Source organism: Salmo trutta, chromosome 26 (assembly GCF_901001165.1).
Source record: "Salmo trutta chromosome 26, fSalTru1.1, whole genome shotgun sequence".
NCBI classification, from domain to species: Eukaryota; Metazoa; Chordata; class Actinopteri; order Salmoniformes; family Salmonidae; genus Salmo; species Salmo trutta.
This window is the reverse complement of record NC_042982.1, coordinates 6,936,152-6,955,565: the sequence shown is the minus strand read 5'-3', so window position 1 is coordinate 6,955,565 and position 19,414 is coordinate 6,936,152. Positions and strand designations below refer to the sequence as shown.

Here is a 19,414-nt window from a genome sequence, read left to right as displayed (position 1 = left end):
GCCTCCATGACTTAAATAAATCTGGACGGCACATTTAAGTTTGAGTCGGAGTGTGCATGTCAGTGTGTGAGTGTGTTTGACATTGTGAAGTGTTTCTAATGCTTCTCGTGTAAAGCATTTGGGTGTGTCGCCACCTGAGCGTGTTTGCGTGTGTACGTATTTTTGCGCATGCCTTTTATTTGTTTGCGTTTGTGTACTGACTCCGTAGCGAGAGTGTAATCGGAGGTTGTGGTGAAAGGCTGTGTGTTGTGTTGCCGCAGTGGGTCCCTTCTCCCTCCTGGTGCACACAGAGAAAAGAGCTGAGCCCAAAGGTTGATCTAATTTCCTGCTCTGCGATATCGATCTGAAGGAGGGAGCTATCGGACCCGAGGATTACCACTGCCCCACTGCCTCTGAACACAGACAAAGACAGAGAGAGAGCAAGAGAGAGTGTGAGAGAGAGAGAGAGAGAGAGAGAGAGAGAGAGAGAGAGAGAGACAGAGACAGAGAGATGCAGGGCGAGACAGAGGCAGCGCGAGACAGAGGCAGCGCGACACAGAGGCAGTGCGGCAAGGAGGCAGCACGACACAGAGGCAGGGCGAGACACAGAGGCAGGGCGAGACACAGAGGCAGAGCGAGACAGAGGCAGGGCGAGACAGAGGCAGCGCGAGACAGAGGCAGGGCGAGACACAGAGGCAGGGCGAGACACAGAGACAGGGCGAGACACAGAGGCAGGGCGAGACAGAGCGAGACAGAGGCAGCGCGAGACAGAGGCAGGGCGAGACACAGAGGCAGGGCGAGACAGAGGCAGCGTGAGACAGAGGCAGCGCGAGACAGAGGCAGGGCGAGACACAGAGGCAGGGCGAGACACAGAGGCAGGGCGAGACACAGAGGCAGGGCGAGACACAGAGGCAGGGCGAGACAGAGGCAGGGCGAGACAGAGGCAGCGCGAGACAGAGGCAGCGCGAGACAGAGGCAGCGAAAGGCGGGGGCAGAGGGGGCAAGGAAAAGAGACGGGGGTATAGGAAAACTATGAGGACAGTGGGAAGAGAGGAGTGGTGAAAGAAAGAGACTAGATGGAGAGAGGGGCAAAGGAGGACATGAGGGAATCTGCAGGGGAAGAGAGGAGAGGAAATGGTGGATTAGGGGAAAAGAGACGGAGGCAGGCAGGAGAGAAACCAAGGAGGTGGTGTGTGTCCCACTACACTATGCCCCTTGTGGTAGCTAAATGCACTCAGGTGGGCGAGGGTGGCAGCGAGAGCCTCACTGGTGCCCTGACTCAAATGCGTATCTCCGCTCCCTTTACCCACATACAGCAGCACAGATGCGTCTGACTTTAATCCGTGTGTGGGAATGGTTTAATCCGACAAGAGCTTGCCCAGGAATGCACTGCCAAAAATGTCAATAAGGCACGTCATTGCTTTGGCATCCACACACAAACACAACAACACGCAGAATACTGTGATCTCCACTGTGCATTCTACACCGAATGCACTCATTTGCTTCATGGAAGCATTTTTTCTGCTTGAGAATCAAAGGTGTTTCATATAATAATGCCCCTGTGTATTCAGACCTGTCACTTCAACCACCTTCCCGACACACACACACACACACACACACACACACACACACACACACACACACACACACACACACACACACACACACACACACACACACACACACACACACACACACACACACACACGTCTCCTAGGGTGCTTGAGTAACAGCTGGTGTTAGGCTGAGCGACGTGCCCTTTGTGGGCCCAGGGCAGAGGTAGCATGAGGACCATTAGGGCAGAGCGTGGCAACAGGGTTAACTGAGCCCAGGCCCATCTGTGCACCCCGTTCCACAGGGAGACAGAGAGAGAGAGACACAGAGAGAGAGAGAGAGAGAGACACACACAGAGGGAGGGAGATACACACACAAACAGAGAGACAGTCAACCTGCTCCACACACACACACGAACACACCCTTTCAAACTCTCTCACACATCAATGTGCACGCGCATGCGCGCCCACGCAAACACACACTAACCCAGAAGCACTGCATAAAACTCTCCCTTGTACAGAACTAATGCAGACCACACAGCACCACGAACACTGTTATTAGGAGGTGTCCAACACAACACAGAGGCCGCTTCCCAAATGGTAACCTATTCCCTATATAGTGCACTACTTTTGACCAGGGCCGCTGCTGACTGTCACTAAGGCCACCTACAGCGCCACAGGCAAACACGAAAAGCAGAACAACTCCAACAGAGAGAGAGAAGCAGAGGGGGGGAAAAGAGAGACACATCCTGCTCTCTTATCACAGGAACAGCTCTGACTTAGAGAAAACTACAGAAGCTTCCTCTGGGGAGAACCACAGTCCCACCAGAAACTACTGATAAATCACTGACTGGGGATTCTTAGGAGAGGGAGAGGAATAGAACGGAAAGGTAGAGGTACGTGGGCTGAAAGTGAAAACTGTGAAAAGGGGAGAGAGCGAGAGAGAGAGCGAGAGAGAGAGGGAGAGAGCGAGAGCGAGAGAGAGAGAACGAGAGAGAGAGCGAGACCTTGCTGATACTGAGGTCAGAAACTGCTTGTGACCTTTGTATAGATCTCCACAGTCTCAGTAATCAATAGCATCCACTCAAAACAACAATTGTAGCCTCTGTGTAATACGTGTAAGCTTACCTGTTGCCTCAATATATCGGATGCACTTGTCGATGAAGAGCGGGATGGGTCGGTCAGGTGTCACCACGTTGGCCAACGGCACGCCAAAGTAGTTGCTTTCTACTTTGGATATGGAATGCCTGGGCTTGGGCCGCGGTTTCTGAGAGAGGGACGGAGGGAGAGATCGATGAGAACGAGGAGAGCAGCGTTTTCGCTTCTGTTCATTATCCATCCGAGACATGGATTGATTTTCAGAGCATAGACACGGGCACAATATTAACACACACATCACCATACTTTCATTCTTGACATGGGCATCGGCTGCATCAGCCAACACAACACAACCCACATACGCATTCCTTGCAGCAGACTCTTCTCAAGGCCTAAGCTGATAAGAATCATACATTCCTGTCTCGAGCTGTGTGCGTGATACACGTCTCCGTTCCACTTTTTTACCTCTCTATGTTTTCTTTATCCTCCGCACTCTCGTTCCTCTCCCTTTCCATGACACCGCATCCCTCGGGAATTACCCCAACCCGGAAAACATTCAGAGTTTCTAAGAGGTCCCTAACTTACTGCTGTTATCAGAATTCAATTCTATATTGTAAGCCACTACAGCTACTTCTGTGCCATTCAAGCCTTTCAGACAGACTGAGCTGAGAACTGAGGCAGAGCTCCATGGTTGGCTAGGGACTGGGGCCGGAGGACTGTCAGGCAGAGAGCAGAGCGGAGCGGAGCTGCATGACACTCGGGGTGAGCCTAGCCGCCCTTGTCCGGCCGATCTGCTCCGGTTACCCCGCTCCATTACTTTACGCACCGCCACCGCCCTGCCCACCACCCTACATTCCCCTGGCTACAGTCACAACCCCCAAAACGCTGCTTTTCTCGCCTGCCTTATTGTTCTTGTTTTATGAGGCCCCGTCCTTGCAATCTGTCTCTCCTTTCGTTTAACTGATTTGAGAACAGCGCCACCTCTTTAGCCAATTACGCATTGCAATACGCCCCCCCTCCCGGTGGACAGAGCGAGAGCGAAGAGAGAAGAGAAAGAACAAGATAGAGAGAGACCTCTGGCAAGTCAGCCAGCCACAGTCTGAGGTGAATGTATATGAACAGGGAGAGAGGGTTAGTTTGTTTCCACTGTGTACTCACTGCTGAGGCCTAACGGCAGCCAGGCAGAGACAGAACTGGCTGGTTCTACCCTGACCTCAGGTCAGACTTACAGTGACACTCTTTGTTGATTATAATGACCCACATGTGTGGTGCCCTAAGGGCACGCTAGGCTACAGCTGGTTCTATGGTGACCCTCATCAATAGAGAGACAGCTGATCTGGGAACCCGATGACCTTGTTTTGGCTCCCATTAAGTAATAAAGACTCTAATGTAAGTGGAGCGAGGGTACAGGCCCCAGATCAGCCCGATGGCTGTGCTCTGCAGTAAGGGGAGTAGCTAGCTTAGTCCCATTAGGCAGTTTTGTTTTATTTGTTTTGGGTGGTTAAATTAATTTCCCCCTATACTGGTTCCGCCAACTAATTCTCTCTAGATGTGTGATGTTACGCGGCATCATTCAGGATATATAAAACAAAACACTCTTATAGAGTTTATGCCGTCGAGGGACATCATCACTGTGTGTGAAAACATAAATCACCTGTCCTCCCTACTGACACCAATGGTAATTATCACCCACAGCCAGGCATGCAGACACACAGCGACAGGGTGGTTTGTGTCTCTCTCCCAGCCAGTCTAATCATATACACTGCCTTCGCTCCCACTTAGGTGGCACTTATGTCAGCCTTTCTGTGTGAACGGGAACTATGGCAGGCAGATACGACTGACTGCGCTGGGTCAAATGTTTCACTGCAGAGTGTCTGAGGAGAGGGAGGGTGCAGAGTGCGCAAGAGAGGGGAGGGAGGGCAAAGTGAGGCTGATGCCCATGTCTGAGTCCTATATTCCCTCAATCCCTCTTCATCAGCAGGGAGGTAAAGAGAGGCAGAGTCGGGGAATGAGGAAGGGAAGGAGAACGTGTGGGAGGAGGAGAAAATAAACCCAGGGCATGTCTCACTAGTCTCTGGGCATGTTTTTCTGCAGCACTAGAGCACTGCTGAAAACATGCCGCACAGTTGGACCACTCAGCTGCCAATCACTCTCTATTCACTTTATTCAGTGAGACTGCCCCCTATCACGCTCTTAGGGCAGGTCTGACTTCATGCACTGATGCAACAGGGAACTCTCTGGATTAGAGAGACAGCCCACCTGTGAACAGGGCATGTCATAAACCTGTTGGGTTTACTCTGCACAGATCTACTTACTGAAGAGAGCGTTTTAAAAACTAGCCAGCCTATGGGACTGCAACTAGGGCTGTAGCAGTAACAGGTTTGTAATTTGGGATGAGTGAGTGGGTTAGAGCTAGGGATGCTTTTATCTGAGATCAAACACAACGGCTGTACAGAGAGACAGTGTGGAGGGGGGAGAGGGGGCGGTAAAATAATTCTGTCCTTTTTACTCTCGTTAATGCCCTCATTCAGGTGACCAGTGAAAGAAATGGAAAACTAAACTGGCAAAAATGTAACTTCAGTTTTAATGGTGTTTGTGTCAGATTATAATGAGCTATGTCAGCATGGGTTAAAGTTTGAGAACTTTGTCCATTTGTGAAATAATGACAGCACCACACACATAAACACATGTACATTCAGGGAAACACATTAAACAGTTTCTCCAAGCTGGATGAGATCAATAGCCGAAGTTTCCCTCTGCTTCCGGGCCATGATTGGGCTAGTTTGGAGGACTCCAGCGGCGCAGGAGAAAAGTAGGACCACAGAGCGAGAGAAGGCAGAACCGATTTAAAGAGCCTGGAAGGAAACCTAGACCCTCTATAGCCTGTCAGACTCAAATCAGATGGGCTCCAGTGATCAGAGAGACAAGCACAGAAGCCTCCCTTTGGCAACACATTTAGAGCACAGTGCTAATTATTCTGAGCACAGCTCATATACGCACACAGGTGAGGAAAAACACAGCAATAAACACTGAACAATGCAATAGAAACACTGCTGCTAAGTAACTTTTATAACGGTGGTAAGTGAAGACAACACTATTAAACAGATGAAACTTATTAAGTAGTCTATAATAGCTTAATAGAGATTGTGCCCGAGTGGCGCAGCGGTCTAAGGCACTGCATGCTTGAGGCGTCACTACAGACACCCTGGTTCGATTCCAGGCTATATCACAACCGGCCGGGATTGGGAGTCCCATAGGGCGACGCACAATTGGCCCAGCATTGGACGGTGTAGGCCATCATTGTAAATAAGAATTTGACTTTCCTAGTTAAATAAATAAATACATTAAAAAAGATTAAGTCATTCATAGGGGGAAATCTCAATGAATCTCTTTCTTATCTCTTTCTCTATGTACAATATGTGACCGGTATGAAGAATAAAAACTGAAAGTATGCAATCTGATGTGACCGTATTGATGAACGATACACAAACAGACACACAAACACACACGCACCCACCCACCCTGGGGCACATACCTTGGTGTTTCTGCGCAGGCTTCTGAGGATGTTCCTCCTCTTGGGGTCCTCACCCTCCTCGTTAATAGAGTTGTCCCCCTTGTGCGCCCCGCCCAGCTCCTCTGGTGCCTTCGGTGGCCCCAGCTCGTCATCACTGCCGATAGAGAAGCTAGTGCGGAAGCTGCTGAACTTGCCCAGGCGTTTCGAGCGGTCGCGGTACAGCCGCGGCTTCACCCCCAGAGCAGACATCTTCCGCCTCCGCTCCAGGGAGCTGCTGTCAGCCTCGCTATCCGAGCCATTGCCCCCACCGTTAGAATGCTTGTTGGCGTTGCGGATGGTGATGATCTTGCCCTGAGTGCTGTCGTGGGGAACCGAGTAGATGCTCTCCTCCTCCGTGGGCCGCTGTTTGATCACGGCATCCACAGGCTCGGCGTAGTCCGAGGGGTCATAGCCACCGTCGCTGCCCGGCGCCCAGGTGACAGCAGGGGGTAAGGAGCGGCGGTTGGTCCCTTGCTGGTCCATGTAGGGCCCCAGGTTGACTTTCCGTACGGGGGGCTTGGGCCTTACCTGCGGGGGCACCTTGTTGTTGAGCTTGCTTTCGAAGGTGCTGATCTCGGAGATGACCGAGAAGGCGTCGCTGGACTCCAGGTCAGGGAGCTTGAAACCCCCCAGGTGGGAGGTGGGGGTACCATCGGGGTAGGGGGGCGAGGGCTCCACATCCTCCTCAGAGTCTAGCAGGGTGTTAATGGGGCTGGGGGAATTGCAGCGGGCCGGGCTCATGCTCTCAGTGGTGCAGGCCTCTGCTACATTATCGTACATGTGTGTGGCCTCCACTATGGTGCGTTTCTCCACAACCTCCTTCAGGAAGGGCTGGAAGAGGTCTATCCTGTGCAGGCCTCCCACCACCCCTCCGGGCCCACACACTACTGTGTTAAACCTGGCCTCGATCTCCCGGGCCAGCTCCTCCCCCTGGCTCACCTGCTCCCTGGCCGCTTCAGAGTCCGACAGCTCAGCCTGACTCTCCCCCACCGCCAGCAGCTGCACGGGGATGATGTCCTGCACCTCGCACAGGAACGCACACAGGGTCTCCATGGACGCCTTGCGCCTGGCCGAATACACAGCGATGTAGCCGTGCACCAGCCGGCTTTTCCGTAGGGCAAATGAGGAGTGGAAGGAGAGCAGGGAGAGGTCGATGGTGTGCCTCTGAGCCCCCACTGTGAGCTCTAGGAGCACGGACGTTCCACTGCTCAGGCTGGAGGCCGGCCGACAGTGCTGGGGCAGCAGGAGAGGCGAAAGGAGCTGCTCCACGTCATAATCGTCCCCACACATCAGGCACATGACTATCCGCAGGTCTGTCTCGGGGATGGGCTGGGAGTGAGAGTCTCTGAAAGAAGGGGGTAAAGGAGGGGAGCTGCTGCCTATGCTCCCAGGGGGCCTACGGCATTCTAACAGACCTTTTAACACCTGGTTGATCTGTTTTTCGTTCACATTGCGTCCATAGCCCACCCCAGGGGAGGCGGGGTCTAGGTAACCACACTGTAGCTTCCCAGCCACCTGCTGCCCCTGGAGGATAAGTGTGTGGGCCGTCTCCCCCCCAATGTCCCTGACGGACCCTACTCCCCGTTTGGTGACTAGGAGAAGGTTCATGGGCAGCTGAAATAGACTGTTTTCCCTTCGGCCTAGCGTGGACTCTCTGAGCTTTTCAATGCTCTCCACAATGTAGGATAGTGACTCCTTAGAGTTGTAGAGACACAGGACGCCATGGGGGGTGAAGGTAGGTGTGTGGAAGGAATTGACCGGCAGCCGAACGTTGCCCTCTATGGGCCGGAGGGACAACTCATACATTTTCCCATCCAGCACGTACCGGTCGTCATTAGTGCACAAAGCCCTGATCTCATTGGCCAGTTCTCTCCCCAGGCCGTCTTTACCCAGAATGACCAGGTTAATCCGATCTGCGTTACCGTCACCCGGTTTATGGCTATCAAAGAAGGAGTATCGAGTGGGGAACTTGGAGGCTAGAACCTGTTCGATCTTACAGTCCACACAGTGGGGGCTATTTGGGCAGGTCTCCTTGGTGGGGTGGTAGACAAAGTGGATATGCTTGAGCACCAAAGCGTCCCTCTCTGCCTGTAACTTCTGCAGGGCCTTGAACCTTTGCTCCTCCCCCAACACCTCCTGTATGGCCCCCATCTTCTCCTTACTTGGCTTGGCGTCTACCTCCAGCTCATAGAAGAGCTCTGAGTACTCCAGCAGTAGCTCCTGGAAGTCCTCCTTGGCTCGGTCGATGATCTCCTTCTGGTGCCTGTTGTAGATGTCTAGGTACTCTTGTTCCTCGAGCCACTGATAGAAGTCTTCATTCATGATGAAGCTGCGTGCCTCCTCCCAGGGCTTGCCTGCTGTGATAAAGGGAGAGGCACTGAGCTTTTCCTTGAACTCCCACTTCATCTCCGCCTTTTTGCGCTCGTTTCTCAGGTGCTCCAGGTGGCTCTCGTAAATCGTCTCGGCCACAGGCGTCTCCAGGAGATCCTCTGGAATCCTCTCGTCCTCCATGTTGTCTATGTGTGGCGTGGTCTCCCAGGGGGTGTCGTCCAACACAACGAACCAATGGGAGAAGTCCCGCTTGGTCTCCAGAACCTTCTGGACCCCGGACCAGCTCAGGTGGTCGATCTCATCCAGCTCAGGGACTAGGGAAACCAGTGCCTGAGGCAGGGTGCTGAGATAGACCTTCCGCCTTCGCTCAATGTGCTCCTGTTTGAGCCTGTGGACGTGCTGCTGGAAGAGCTTCTTGGCTTTGGCCGTGCCCTCCAGGAAGACATACTCCTTGTACTCTGGGGAGGTCTGCATGCGCCGGTTTATGTTGGGCCACGTCTCATTGTGGTTCTTCACGATGCGGCTGACCTGCCATTCGTAGTGGTCTTTAGCTGAGGCGATCTGCTGGCTCTGCTGCTTCAAGGCCTCAAAGTAGGGGATGATCTTGGGTTTGCCCCGGCCCTTGTCTATCAGCTGCACCAGGGTGAGGAAGGCCAGGTCTACGTTGACGTTGGAGCGTGCTGACGTCTCCACCACCTGGAGGTTCTTCTTGGCCAGGGCGAAGGTGTGCGAGTCCTTGATGTAGCGCTCCACCCCCTCGTCGCACTTGGTAAGCACCAGAACCACTGGCTTCTTGTTCTTGGCTAGCTGGTTGTAGAGATTAGTGATGAACTTCATCTGTTCGTCAAAGTTGCGGTTCATGCCCCTGCTGACGTCCACACAGAGGAGGAAGCCATCCACCATCAGCTTCCCCTCGGGCATCTGCTTCTGCTCAAAGTCCTGCTCCAGCCCAAGCTGGTCTGTGCAGAAGTACATCAGCTTTTCTGCAGAGGCCAGCTTGTTGGAAGCTGCTCTCTTGATGTAAGGCTGGAGGGCTGTGGAACGGTGCGGCTGGAACGTCTGGTCATCAATGAATTCTGTCTGTTCCACCACATGCATCCTGCACTCTGGCCCCTCCTCCAGCACCCGCCCCGTTTCCCCCCAGAACAGGAAGTGGTCATTGTTCACCACGCGTCCTCCGAAGTCGCTGGTGCTTAGCACGGAGGTATGGTCCAGGTAAAAGTCATCGGCGCTGGGACGGACGAAGCGGTTGCACAGGCAGGACTTGCCCACGCCACACTGCCCCTTCTCTTTCTCTGTGCCGGACAGGCCCACCACGACCAGGTTGTAGGTGGGCGCCTTTGCATCTTGCTTTTTTGCCATCATCATCGAACACAGACACTCATCCTGCCATGCCCACAAGCTCTAGGGAGGAGGCTGCAGGACGGTCTTTCCATGCAAAGATTCTTACTGGCCTTGGGTCCGACTCTACAAGAGAAGGAGAGAAAGATAGATTTTTTGAATAAATAATATAAAAGACTGTGGAAATATTCATTGTCATTATTCAATTCATTATGTGTAGGCTGTTCCATGTCTCATTTAAAATTCCCACATCGTTGCTGTGTGATGTTAATAATGTTTAATCTGTGATCCCGTTTCATTCGCTGAATGTTTCCTGAAGAGATTGAGGTCAGAAGCAAAGCTGTTGGAATGCTACAACTTACTTAAGACAACTGCAGTACAGTCAGTAACTATTAACTGATGCATTCCTTCACATTTAAACTCTTTTTGACATACTACTACCCGCCATACTAAAAGTCGTTTCCTGAGGCTTGTTTGCTACATTCTTCCCTGCTTTGTACGTTTCAAAACAGCAGAACAGGATCTTATGTGAGGATACATAATTATCTCACATCTAACAGTGTTGTCTTTAAGCCAGCAGCAGTTCTACAAGACGTGATGATACAGTTCTCACTAACACACAAATCCACATACGTAGAGAGGAGAGAGACTAATTGGGCAACTAGGGAAGCCCAACTGCCTTTCAAAAGGCTGCATTGAATGTTGGCTGCTTTCCTCTCCATAAAAAAAAAAAAAAACTACAAAAAACACATTTTCTTCTGGTTCCTGAAAAAAAAGACTCCAGCGGACAAATTGGACTGGCTGATGTAGCATCACTAATTATGATCTCAAATTGCATGTCTCGTAACATTTACCTAGATGTAATAGCTGTTCAATTTGGCATCACACTGTCTGGAGATATCACTTGCAGATGTTTCTTTCCAAGCCCCACACACTGTTGTCAGAGCAAGCACTTTCACCACTACACAACAGACTCTATTGGCAGAACACAGGCCTACAAACCATAAATAAAGCTCCTATTGGCAGAACACAGGCCTACAAACCATAAATAAAGCTCCTATTGGTAGAACTGAAGGAGGGAGATAACATTCATACCATTTTGATAGACGGGCCCTTTCTAAACAGACAGGCTTGTAGTGAACAAGAAAACCACTAGACAAAGCCCCAAAGCACTAAACACAGCTGTGTACAGTAAAAAGAACCCACACCCAGTTCATGTTAATTCGTCTATGTATTTAGTAAACACATTAAAACCACTGTTAATGATGAATGAATGGGGCTTTTGAGGCAGGGTTTGGAGAATACTTAATACTCACTGAATTGAGTTAGTCATAGAGAGTCAGTGTGAAGACAGAACAAAGAGGAGAGAGGGAGAGAGAGAGAGAGAGAGAGAGAGAGAGAGAGAATCCAAACACTGTAGATAATATATACACACCCCGACCACAGGTAGGACGATTGTAGGTTTAATAGTAGAAAGGGGACAATAAAATGGGGGATTCAAAAGTTAGTGGAAAGCAAGTTCTATCTACCCAGACTCTGTTTACTGTAACACTACAGCAACGCACACCTACTACACTAGGTGCATAACCAAGTGGCAGCTCAAAAGAGATCAATATATATTATTTTTATATTTGCAGAGTAAAACATGTATGAAAAAATGCATCAAAAGGGGGCTGGCTGAGAGATCCAGGACAACCAGTCTCTGTAACGAAGGGAGGCTGAGTGTGGAGCCTTCGCCTGGGCTGCAGGTCGATAGAGAGCTGGTTGGTGATAAGACCTGGGCAGCCATGGTTAATTCATGGTCCTACATCCTGCTGCAGGGCTCTGGGCTGGCTGGCAGTGATTAGCCCGGAGATCAATGAGCCCTTCACATAGAACAAACAGCACAGAGGAGAGTGGGAGAGAGCAGGACAACACACATTTTGCAGACACTCTTATCCAGAGCGACTTACAGTTGTAGTGCATTCATCTTAAAGCTGGAATCCTTAATGGTGAAACAACCACGTCCGATATTACAACAACAAAGAAGTTACGGAAAACAACGAACACTGTTTTTCCCCCTCTGACATCATTGCATGCGAGATAGAAGAGCACAATATAGACACTGCAATTTTTTGGGGACCATGTAGGACAACACTCCTCAGCTCAACAAACAATAACAATGGTGGTGGGGCGGCCAGTGGTTCCGTTTCCCCCTACTGCGGATTACATATATAAGATAACTAGGTGAGACAACCACATCACAGTCGTAGTAAGTACATTTTTCCTCAATAAAGTAGCTATCAGCAAAGTCAGTGCTAGTAGGAAAAGACAAGTGAATTTATTTGTATTTTTATGGGGGGGATAAGACAGATGTCTTATTTAAGATATTCTTTGAAGGGTAGGGTTTCAGACATTTTGGCAGGGACTGTTGTGAAGGAAGTTGTCAAGGAAGTGATTTTGTGTTCATACTGGACCTCCCACCCCATCTACCGTTGACCAATCGTGTCAATGCGGAGCTATACGGTGCCCTCCGCAACGTTACAAAATGTGGGAGGCACACAGCGATGCGGTACGGAACTCAATTTGGCTTCTGTGCGCCTCCGCAATTGCGTCACACCCTCCATACGGAGCCTCCAACCACATTTTCACAGATCCGGCATACATTGACTTTGAGCCATGCCCACTGCAGGGCCGTGCTCAGTTGATAGAATGTTCGACAATACTGACAGGGCATAGAAATTGAGAGCATAGACAAACGCATTCCAGGTGGAATAAAGAGCCATAACCATTCCAGTTTTATATGACCTTCAGTATAACGCCGTCATCATCAGCGGGGTTAACTGAAACCTTTACCTCAACACTGACCGGGTCCTGACCAGACTACAGAGATCATCGTCTCAATTAGTTACATATTAAACTGGCCTGTGACCTGCTTTGAGCTGAGCCGAATGATAGGCTGAAGGACAACAAGGCTCCCCCTGCTTTCATCCTCGCTGCCTGTCTACTTACTCGCCGACCTGGTTCAGATCAGAGGCACGAGTACCCGTCACATAGACAAACGTTAGTTCATTAGATGTACAGTATTTATCAGTCCCCCGTGTTACGTTACCACTGATAATAGTACACTGATGACAATTCCTGGGCTGACCTGTCCCACTGTGGTAAACAGGTGGCACATAACACCGTGAAGCAAAGAAGGCAGGCTACGCTAAATATAAACAGGGTTGTGATCTGAAAATGGTGTCGCTATGCGAGAGTGTTGCTATGGCATGTTTTATTGTAGGGCAGTTCCACAAAAACGGAATTGAGCCGAGACTCAGATTTCTCACTTCAAATGTATGCCATACAAAAACCATTCAACAAACCATACAACTATGCACAAGGACCGCTTTTAACAATTGACACTGAACATTTTACAAACACATTTACTGAAAGAACTGTGCAGCTGCAAAGTTCGGAAACAGAATTTTGGTAAAATCTCCATCAGTTTTTTGTTTCCACGTTTTCCAAAAACTCTTAAATATCTTCTCCGAATTAAGATTCAACGATGTCGGCAGAAACAATGGGGTGTCAGCTATGACATGACACATTGACTTTGAAAAAAATCTCTTTTGGATATTGAACTACAGTAAGTGAAGTGGATTTACACCCGGTAACGGAATTGTGATAACTGAATTTCATCATGGGTCCCTGGTCTGTAATACACAGAAAGGCATGATTATGGATATGAATGTCATTCTCTTCAGGTGATGTATCCTACCCAAAGGTATAAATGTGCAATATCCTCCTTTGGGTATTATTGTACACACTGGCTATTATTTGAAATGAGCTCTGCCCCTAAACAAGACCGAATTTGGTTGGTCCGAACCAATCATAGACGTCTATGTATAAGTTTGGACGTCAAAGTACAGCACAGTACAGCTAAGTAGAGTTCAGTGGAGTACAGCGCAGGGCTTTACATTGACCTTTTGCCACTTTGACCTTTGCCACTTGTCCCCGCCCCCAAAAAAGTTGTCTAACACCATGGGCCAAAAAGGTGACTGATAATTGTGTTGTATGCTGCAAGGAACCACTTCCATTTTTTTTTTACCTTCATTACTATTACTGCTATTGACAATGGAAGACTGCTGGTCTCTGATTCCATGTATTATACCTCCTGCCGTTGTGGCCTTGAGCAAGGCACTTAACCCCCACAAAGTAAAATACTGCACTGATATAAAACACATGTGGTTCGTCAACCCTTCATCTGGAAAGCTACTGGGTGTGCAGGCTTTTGATCCAACCCTGCTCAAACACACCAGAATCAGCTTATCAAGATCCTACTGAGAAGCTGACTTCTTTTACAATGTGGTGTGTTTGAGCAGGGCTGGAGCAAAAGCCTGCACTCCCATTAGCTCTCCTGGACTCTCCAGGAGGATGGTTGGCCACCCTACAACATTACAATTACAACAAATTACTTCTTGTCTTTATAAAATAATTCACTCCTTCAATGAACCAGGGATCAAATGGCTAAGGTAAGGTAGTTAACTAAGATGTTTATCTATTTGTAAGGTTCAAATATTCAGTATTCAGGGGTGATCTTGGTATTTAATTAGGATGCCCATTAGCTGTTGCAAAAGCAGCAGCTATTTTTCCTGGGGTCCACGCAAAACATGAAACATGAAATAATACAGAACTTTAATAGACAAGAACAGCTCAAGGACAGAACTACATCAAGAAAGGGTTTAAAAGGCACACGTAGCCTACATATCAATACATACACAAACTATCTAGGTCAAATAGGGGAGAGGAGTATCTTGACAGCATAGGAGTTACTTGTCAATTAGGCTATTGTAAGAATATTTTTTTTATTTTTTACTTTGTGCACTTGAGAGGTCTTACAACCAGAGTAAGCAGCATTGGTTTCATGAACTGCACACCCATATTAACTACGTGTTGGCCATCTGCGGTAATACACGAGTGTTGGTGGAAAGGTATTTTAGAAAATCAGACATGACAATAAAGCATGCTAATAGCTAAATAGTTAACATTTTTGGGATGGAAAATGGTTGAAAAATGCATATATATATATTTCTTAATTTCTAAAACATAGACTCTTAGCTTTCATTTGACACGCTCCTTTACACTTCACATGTTGGTGCTCATGGGTCCTTTTACATGGAAATGACCAGTAGCAAAATACTGGAGTGCCGTGGAAAAGGCTACATTAACAAATAACTATGACAGCTGCAGTTACCACAGATTGGGCTAACCGTACACACACACACACACACACACACACACACACACACACACACACACACACACACACACACACACACACACAGAGAGAGAGAGATCGAGGCACTAATCATCATGCACTCATTTGGGTCAGATGTATTGACTCGGTTTAACATGGCCTCAAACTGAATTGAGCGAGTCACTGGTGTAAATGAAGGGACCTCTCCTATAGTTTCCCCTCAGGTCTGTAGGACCAGCCATCCCAACTGTTCAGCAGACGCTGGAGACATGCTGCTAACATCTACTTGACTTATCCCAGCTGTACGTTTCCAAGCGCTTCCTCGGTAGCCAAAAGGAGTGCGTGTGTGCGGGTTTGTGTGTGTGTGTGTTTGCCCGCGTGTTTATAACTGCCACAATACTTGAGAGCGGGTATTTCAGCAATATTTTCAGCAAAAACCTTGGGAAGAATGCCAAACAAAACAGTTTTTCCTGTTTTCCAGGCTGTTCTAGTGACAGGTGAAATAAGAACTAGAACAAGCAGCATTCCATCTAAACTGTTGTGACACAGTTAATAGCACAGAGATAAAGGAAAATCGCCACTGACACATTAGCATGCTAACCGACAAAATAACGACCATTACCATTAAAAAAAAAAATGCAGAAACTGTTACTGGTTAAATAGCAACTACGAAATAAACCAAACTATTGTCTTGAGGCTTTTGCCTTAACCTTACCTGCGAGAGTATCTACCACAAGACAGATTACCAAGCTATCTGTAAAGGACAGAATGTACAGTGCTAGCTAAATACTAACCGGCCTCGGTTTGTCCAGCCAGAGACAGTGTTCCAGTGCAGCCTGAGGCCCTCTCTGTGTGAATAGTGTGCATGTCCTGCCACACTCACCGCTAGCTCCTGGCTGAAGGGGATAGGTTAGGGCCTGCATTCTATCTACCTCCGACCCAGAAATACATGGATGAGGGAATGGGTCGGCCGGGGGCGGGGGAGTGGGGCGCTGGGTCATGTGAGCTGATCTCCTCCCCTCGGGGATGAGGGTTGGGCTATGCCTGGCGAGGCGCATCACTTCTTCCATAATCAGAAGCACAGGAACGATAGGGACCGGGCACTGGAGAGCGGCCACCAGGGCGTGAAGTTTACTAACACACGTGTCAGAGGGTGGCAGGGGGAGAGACAGCCTTAACTAGCCAGAGGGCCAAGCATTCCAATGGTTCATTACAGGGCTTCAGCCAGAGACCGTCAACAAGGCCTGACTCTGAGCACAGCGGGTCTCCTGAGGCCTGTCAAACAACCCATAGCCCTGAGAACCAACCGCCATGAAAACTAAGACAATGTTAGTCTAAGCCTATGTATGCAAGGCATACATCTTTATGAGCTGTGCCTGATTGTTAAGAGGGGGAAAAAATACTTCACTGTGCACACTGACTGAGATTCCGATATTTCACACTAGACTATATATAAAGGAAACATGTAAGAGAAAACTCTCTCGCAGTGGTTTCTGAGAAAGAGCTGCCGCTGTTTCCATATATCCGGGGGCTGTCATTGTCAATACCATAGTTGATAAAATAATCATAAGCTCTGTGATGGTGATGACAGAGTGCTACAACAGGAGGTAAACCCCCATTACTGAGAATGATGCATTGTCTGGGCCCATCTCTCTCTCTCTCTCTCTCTCTCTCTCCCTGAGCCTGCTCTAATGCACTGCTAACAGCCAAATTGGCCCCCATTAACATCGACGGGGCTGTTGTGGAGCGGGTCGAGAGTTTCAAGTTCCTTGGTGTCCACATCACCAACAAACTGTCATGGTCCATACACACCAAGACAGTCGTGAAGAGGGCACGACAAAACCTTTTCCCCCTCAGGAGACTGAAAAGATTTGGCATGGGTTCTCAAATCCTCAAAAGGTTCTACAGCGGCACCATCGAGAGCCTCCTAACCGGTAGCATCACCGCCTAGTATGGCAACTGCTCGGCTACAGAGGGTAGTGCATACGGCCCAGAACATCACTGTGGCCAAGCTTTCTGTAATCGGCGCATGTGACAAATAAAGTTTGATTTGATATCCATCCATCCTGTCTCAGCTTCCTTCTCCCGCCCTCGATTTCTCCCTGACAATATCTATTTATTTTATTTGCTCTCCCTCATCCCCTCCATACCACTCTCGCTCTCATCTTATCCCCTCCTCTTTCTCGCTCTCTCTTCGTCTTCCTTCTCTCTTTCTCAGGAGACCTGCCTTCCATTAGTGAGGGCATAAGGGAAGAGAACTCTCACACGGACACCACTTCCTGCCGAGGCGAGGCTCTCTGACAGAGAATGGACGGAGGGAAGAACAGAAGGGGTGTGGAGAGAAGGGAGAGATGAAAAATTCAGAGTGTGTGTCGGTGATGACAGCTCTGCATAACCAGAGCAGAGAATGTACTCCCTGTGTCGCCTCTTAATCTGCAAACATAATGGTCATGGATTCTCTACACACACACACTTATGCAGTGCAACACAAACACATGCACTGTAATACATTAATACAGTGACGCAAGCACAAATAACTCATTACCCTCTTTCACTAATGCAATGAATCCGTATTCCATTTACCAACAGGAAGTTTACACTAACACTTACTATCAGTAATGCAGTTTATAGACGCAAACACTAAAACAAACCACAGACATTTCCATATATATCACACACATAAATTGTTCCTAGTAAACAAACATGTACCACTAAAACTCAGCACAGGTCATGTATTCACAAATTCCAGAGGTCACCACTGTACTAGTGTATTGATGTTATCTTAACCAACATATACACACACACACACACACACACACACACACACACACACACACACACACACACACACAGAGCGAGAGAGACATAACACACTGCAGTGCACACACACACACACGCAGGGCACCCACATCACAGGGGCAGTAATCCAGGCGGGATAGTCAGATCTCAGTGGGATTACACACACACACACACACACACACACACACACACACACACACACACACACACACACACACACACTGGATTACCAGGGTTCTTTGCATCTTCACATTTCCTGGATCGCAGTATGTATTAGTATGATCTGATGCTCTGCTCACGTAACACGGAACATCAAGCCAGAGATACGCTCCCCAAATCCCCTTAGGATGCTCTGTCAAACCACTGGATAACACACACACACACACACACACACACACACAAAATATCTGTAATGCTTTAACACTCCTTAATAAAACAAGCCTGTAGTACATCAAATCCTGGCAGGGTTCTCTGTGGAGCTCTCTGCAGTGGCTTTTCTCCCAGCTAGCAGCTTGTTTACTAGCCGAGTACGGTGTGACCTTTTCCAGGCCAAAGTCCAGCAGCTATTTCACTGGGCTTTACCCTGCCATGCCCTGTCACACAAGGCACCACACTGCGAGGTCATTTCCTTTTCCTCCCTGCCTGGGGCATCAGAGATAGAGTTGGTGTTAGGGCAAGCCACTGTGTTCTTATATAGCGAGAGGTGGAAGGAGAGCGGGAAATACGGCAAGGGGGGGATTGCTTTGTTTCAGATCAGGAGATAAAAAGGAAAGAGAAAAAGAGAAAAAGATCATTCATGTTTGGTTAAAGATAGAGAGAGGTGGCTAGAAGGACGAGGGGGGAAGAGAATGACTGTTGCACAGCAGGAAGAAGAGGGTGAGGGATAGAGGAAAAGGAAGGTGTCACTGATGGTTGACACAGAGGAGCAGAGAGGGAGGAAGAGGGATAAGAGCCTACTAGAGAGAGAGAGAGAGAGAGAGAGAGAGAGAGAGAGAGAGAGAGAGAGAGAGAGAGAGAGAGAGGGGGGAGAATGAGGGAGAGGCTGAGTGGGGCAGATCAAAATGGCGTCACAGAGTTGAACCCTTCCACAGCATCAGGGGGGCCTCTTCGATAACAACTAAAATTAACGCGTCAGGAACATGCACGGCGACAGCTATTAATCCCACAGACCCACACACACACACACACACACACACACACACACACACACACACACACACACACACACACACACACACACACACACAGACGACACATTCTACAGTGATGAGCCTTCCCTCTCTCCGACCACACGCACGAGGTGTGTGAGTGGAGGAGTGCCGGGGCAAAAGCGTTGGCATAGCTACGACGCGACTCCCTACAACGACCCGCAGCCGACATTAACCCACTGCATACCGCGCCCGCTAAACATGCTACCCAAGATCCTCTGGGTCACTGTGCATTTAAAACAAAACACTCAAATTGCCCATTGTCGACACGGTAAAACAGGTTTGAGCTACAACAACAGCAGCTGCCACGTCAGCAGGTCAGACACCCCCC

The 19,414-nt window shown here is 49.0% G+C and overlaps 1 protein-coding gene across 2 annotated transcripts in view; it reads right to left on the bottom strand.

Moving 5' to 3' along the window:
* The window catches only part of LOC115162991 (rho GTPase-activating protein 35), an 85,513-nt gene that overhangs the window by 16,223 nt on the left and 49,876 nt on the right, over nucleotides 1-19,414 (bottom strand). Inside the window, exons 1-3 of one of the 2 annotated variants that reach the window (XM_029714548.1) lie at nucleotides 15,871-16,003; nucleotides 6,166-9,981; nucleotides 2,661-2,799 (exon numbers count right to left, since the gene is read on the bottom strand). In XM_029714548.1, the coding sequence (XP_029570408.1) occupies nucleotides 2,661-2,799; nucleotides 6,166-9,882 (3,856 nt within the window). In that variant the 5' untranslated portion in view covers nucleotides 9,883-9,981; nucleotides 15,871-16,003. Of the gene's footprint in view, nucleotides 1-2,660; nucleotides 2,800-6,165; nucleotides 9,982-15,870; nucleotides 16,004-19,414 lie in introns of those variants that run through there. The other variant, XM_029714547.1, reaches the window with a different exon arrangement.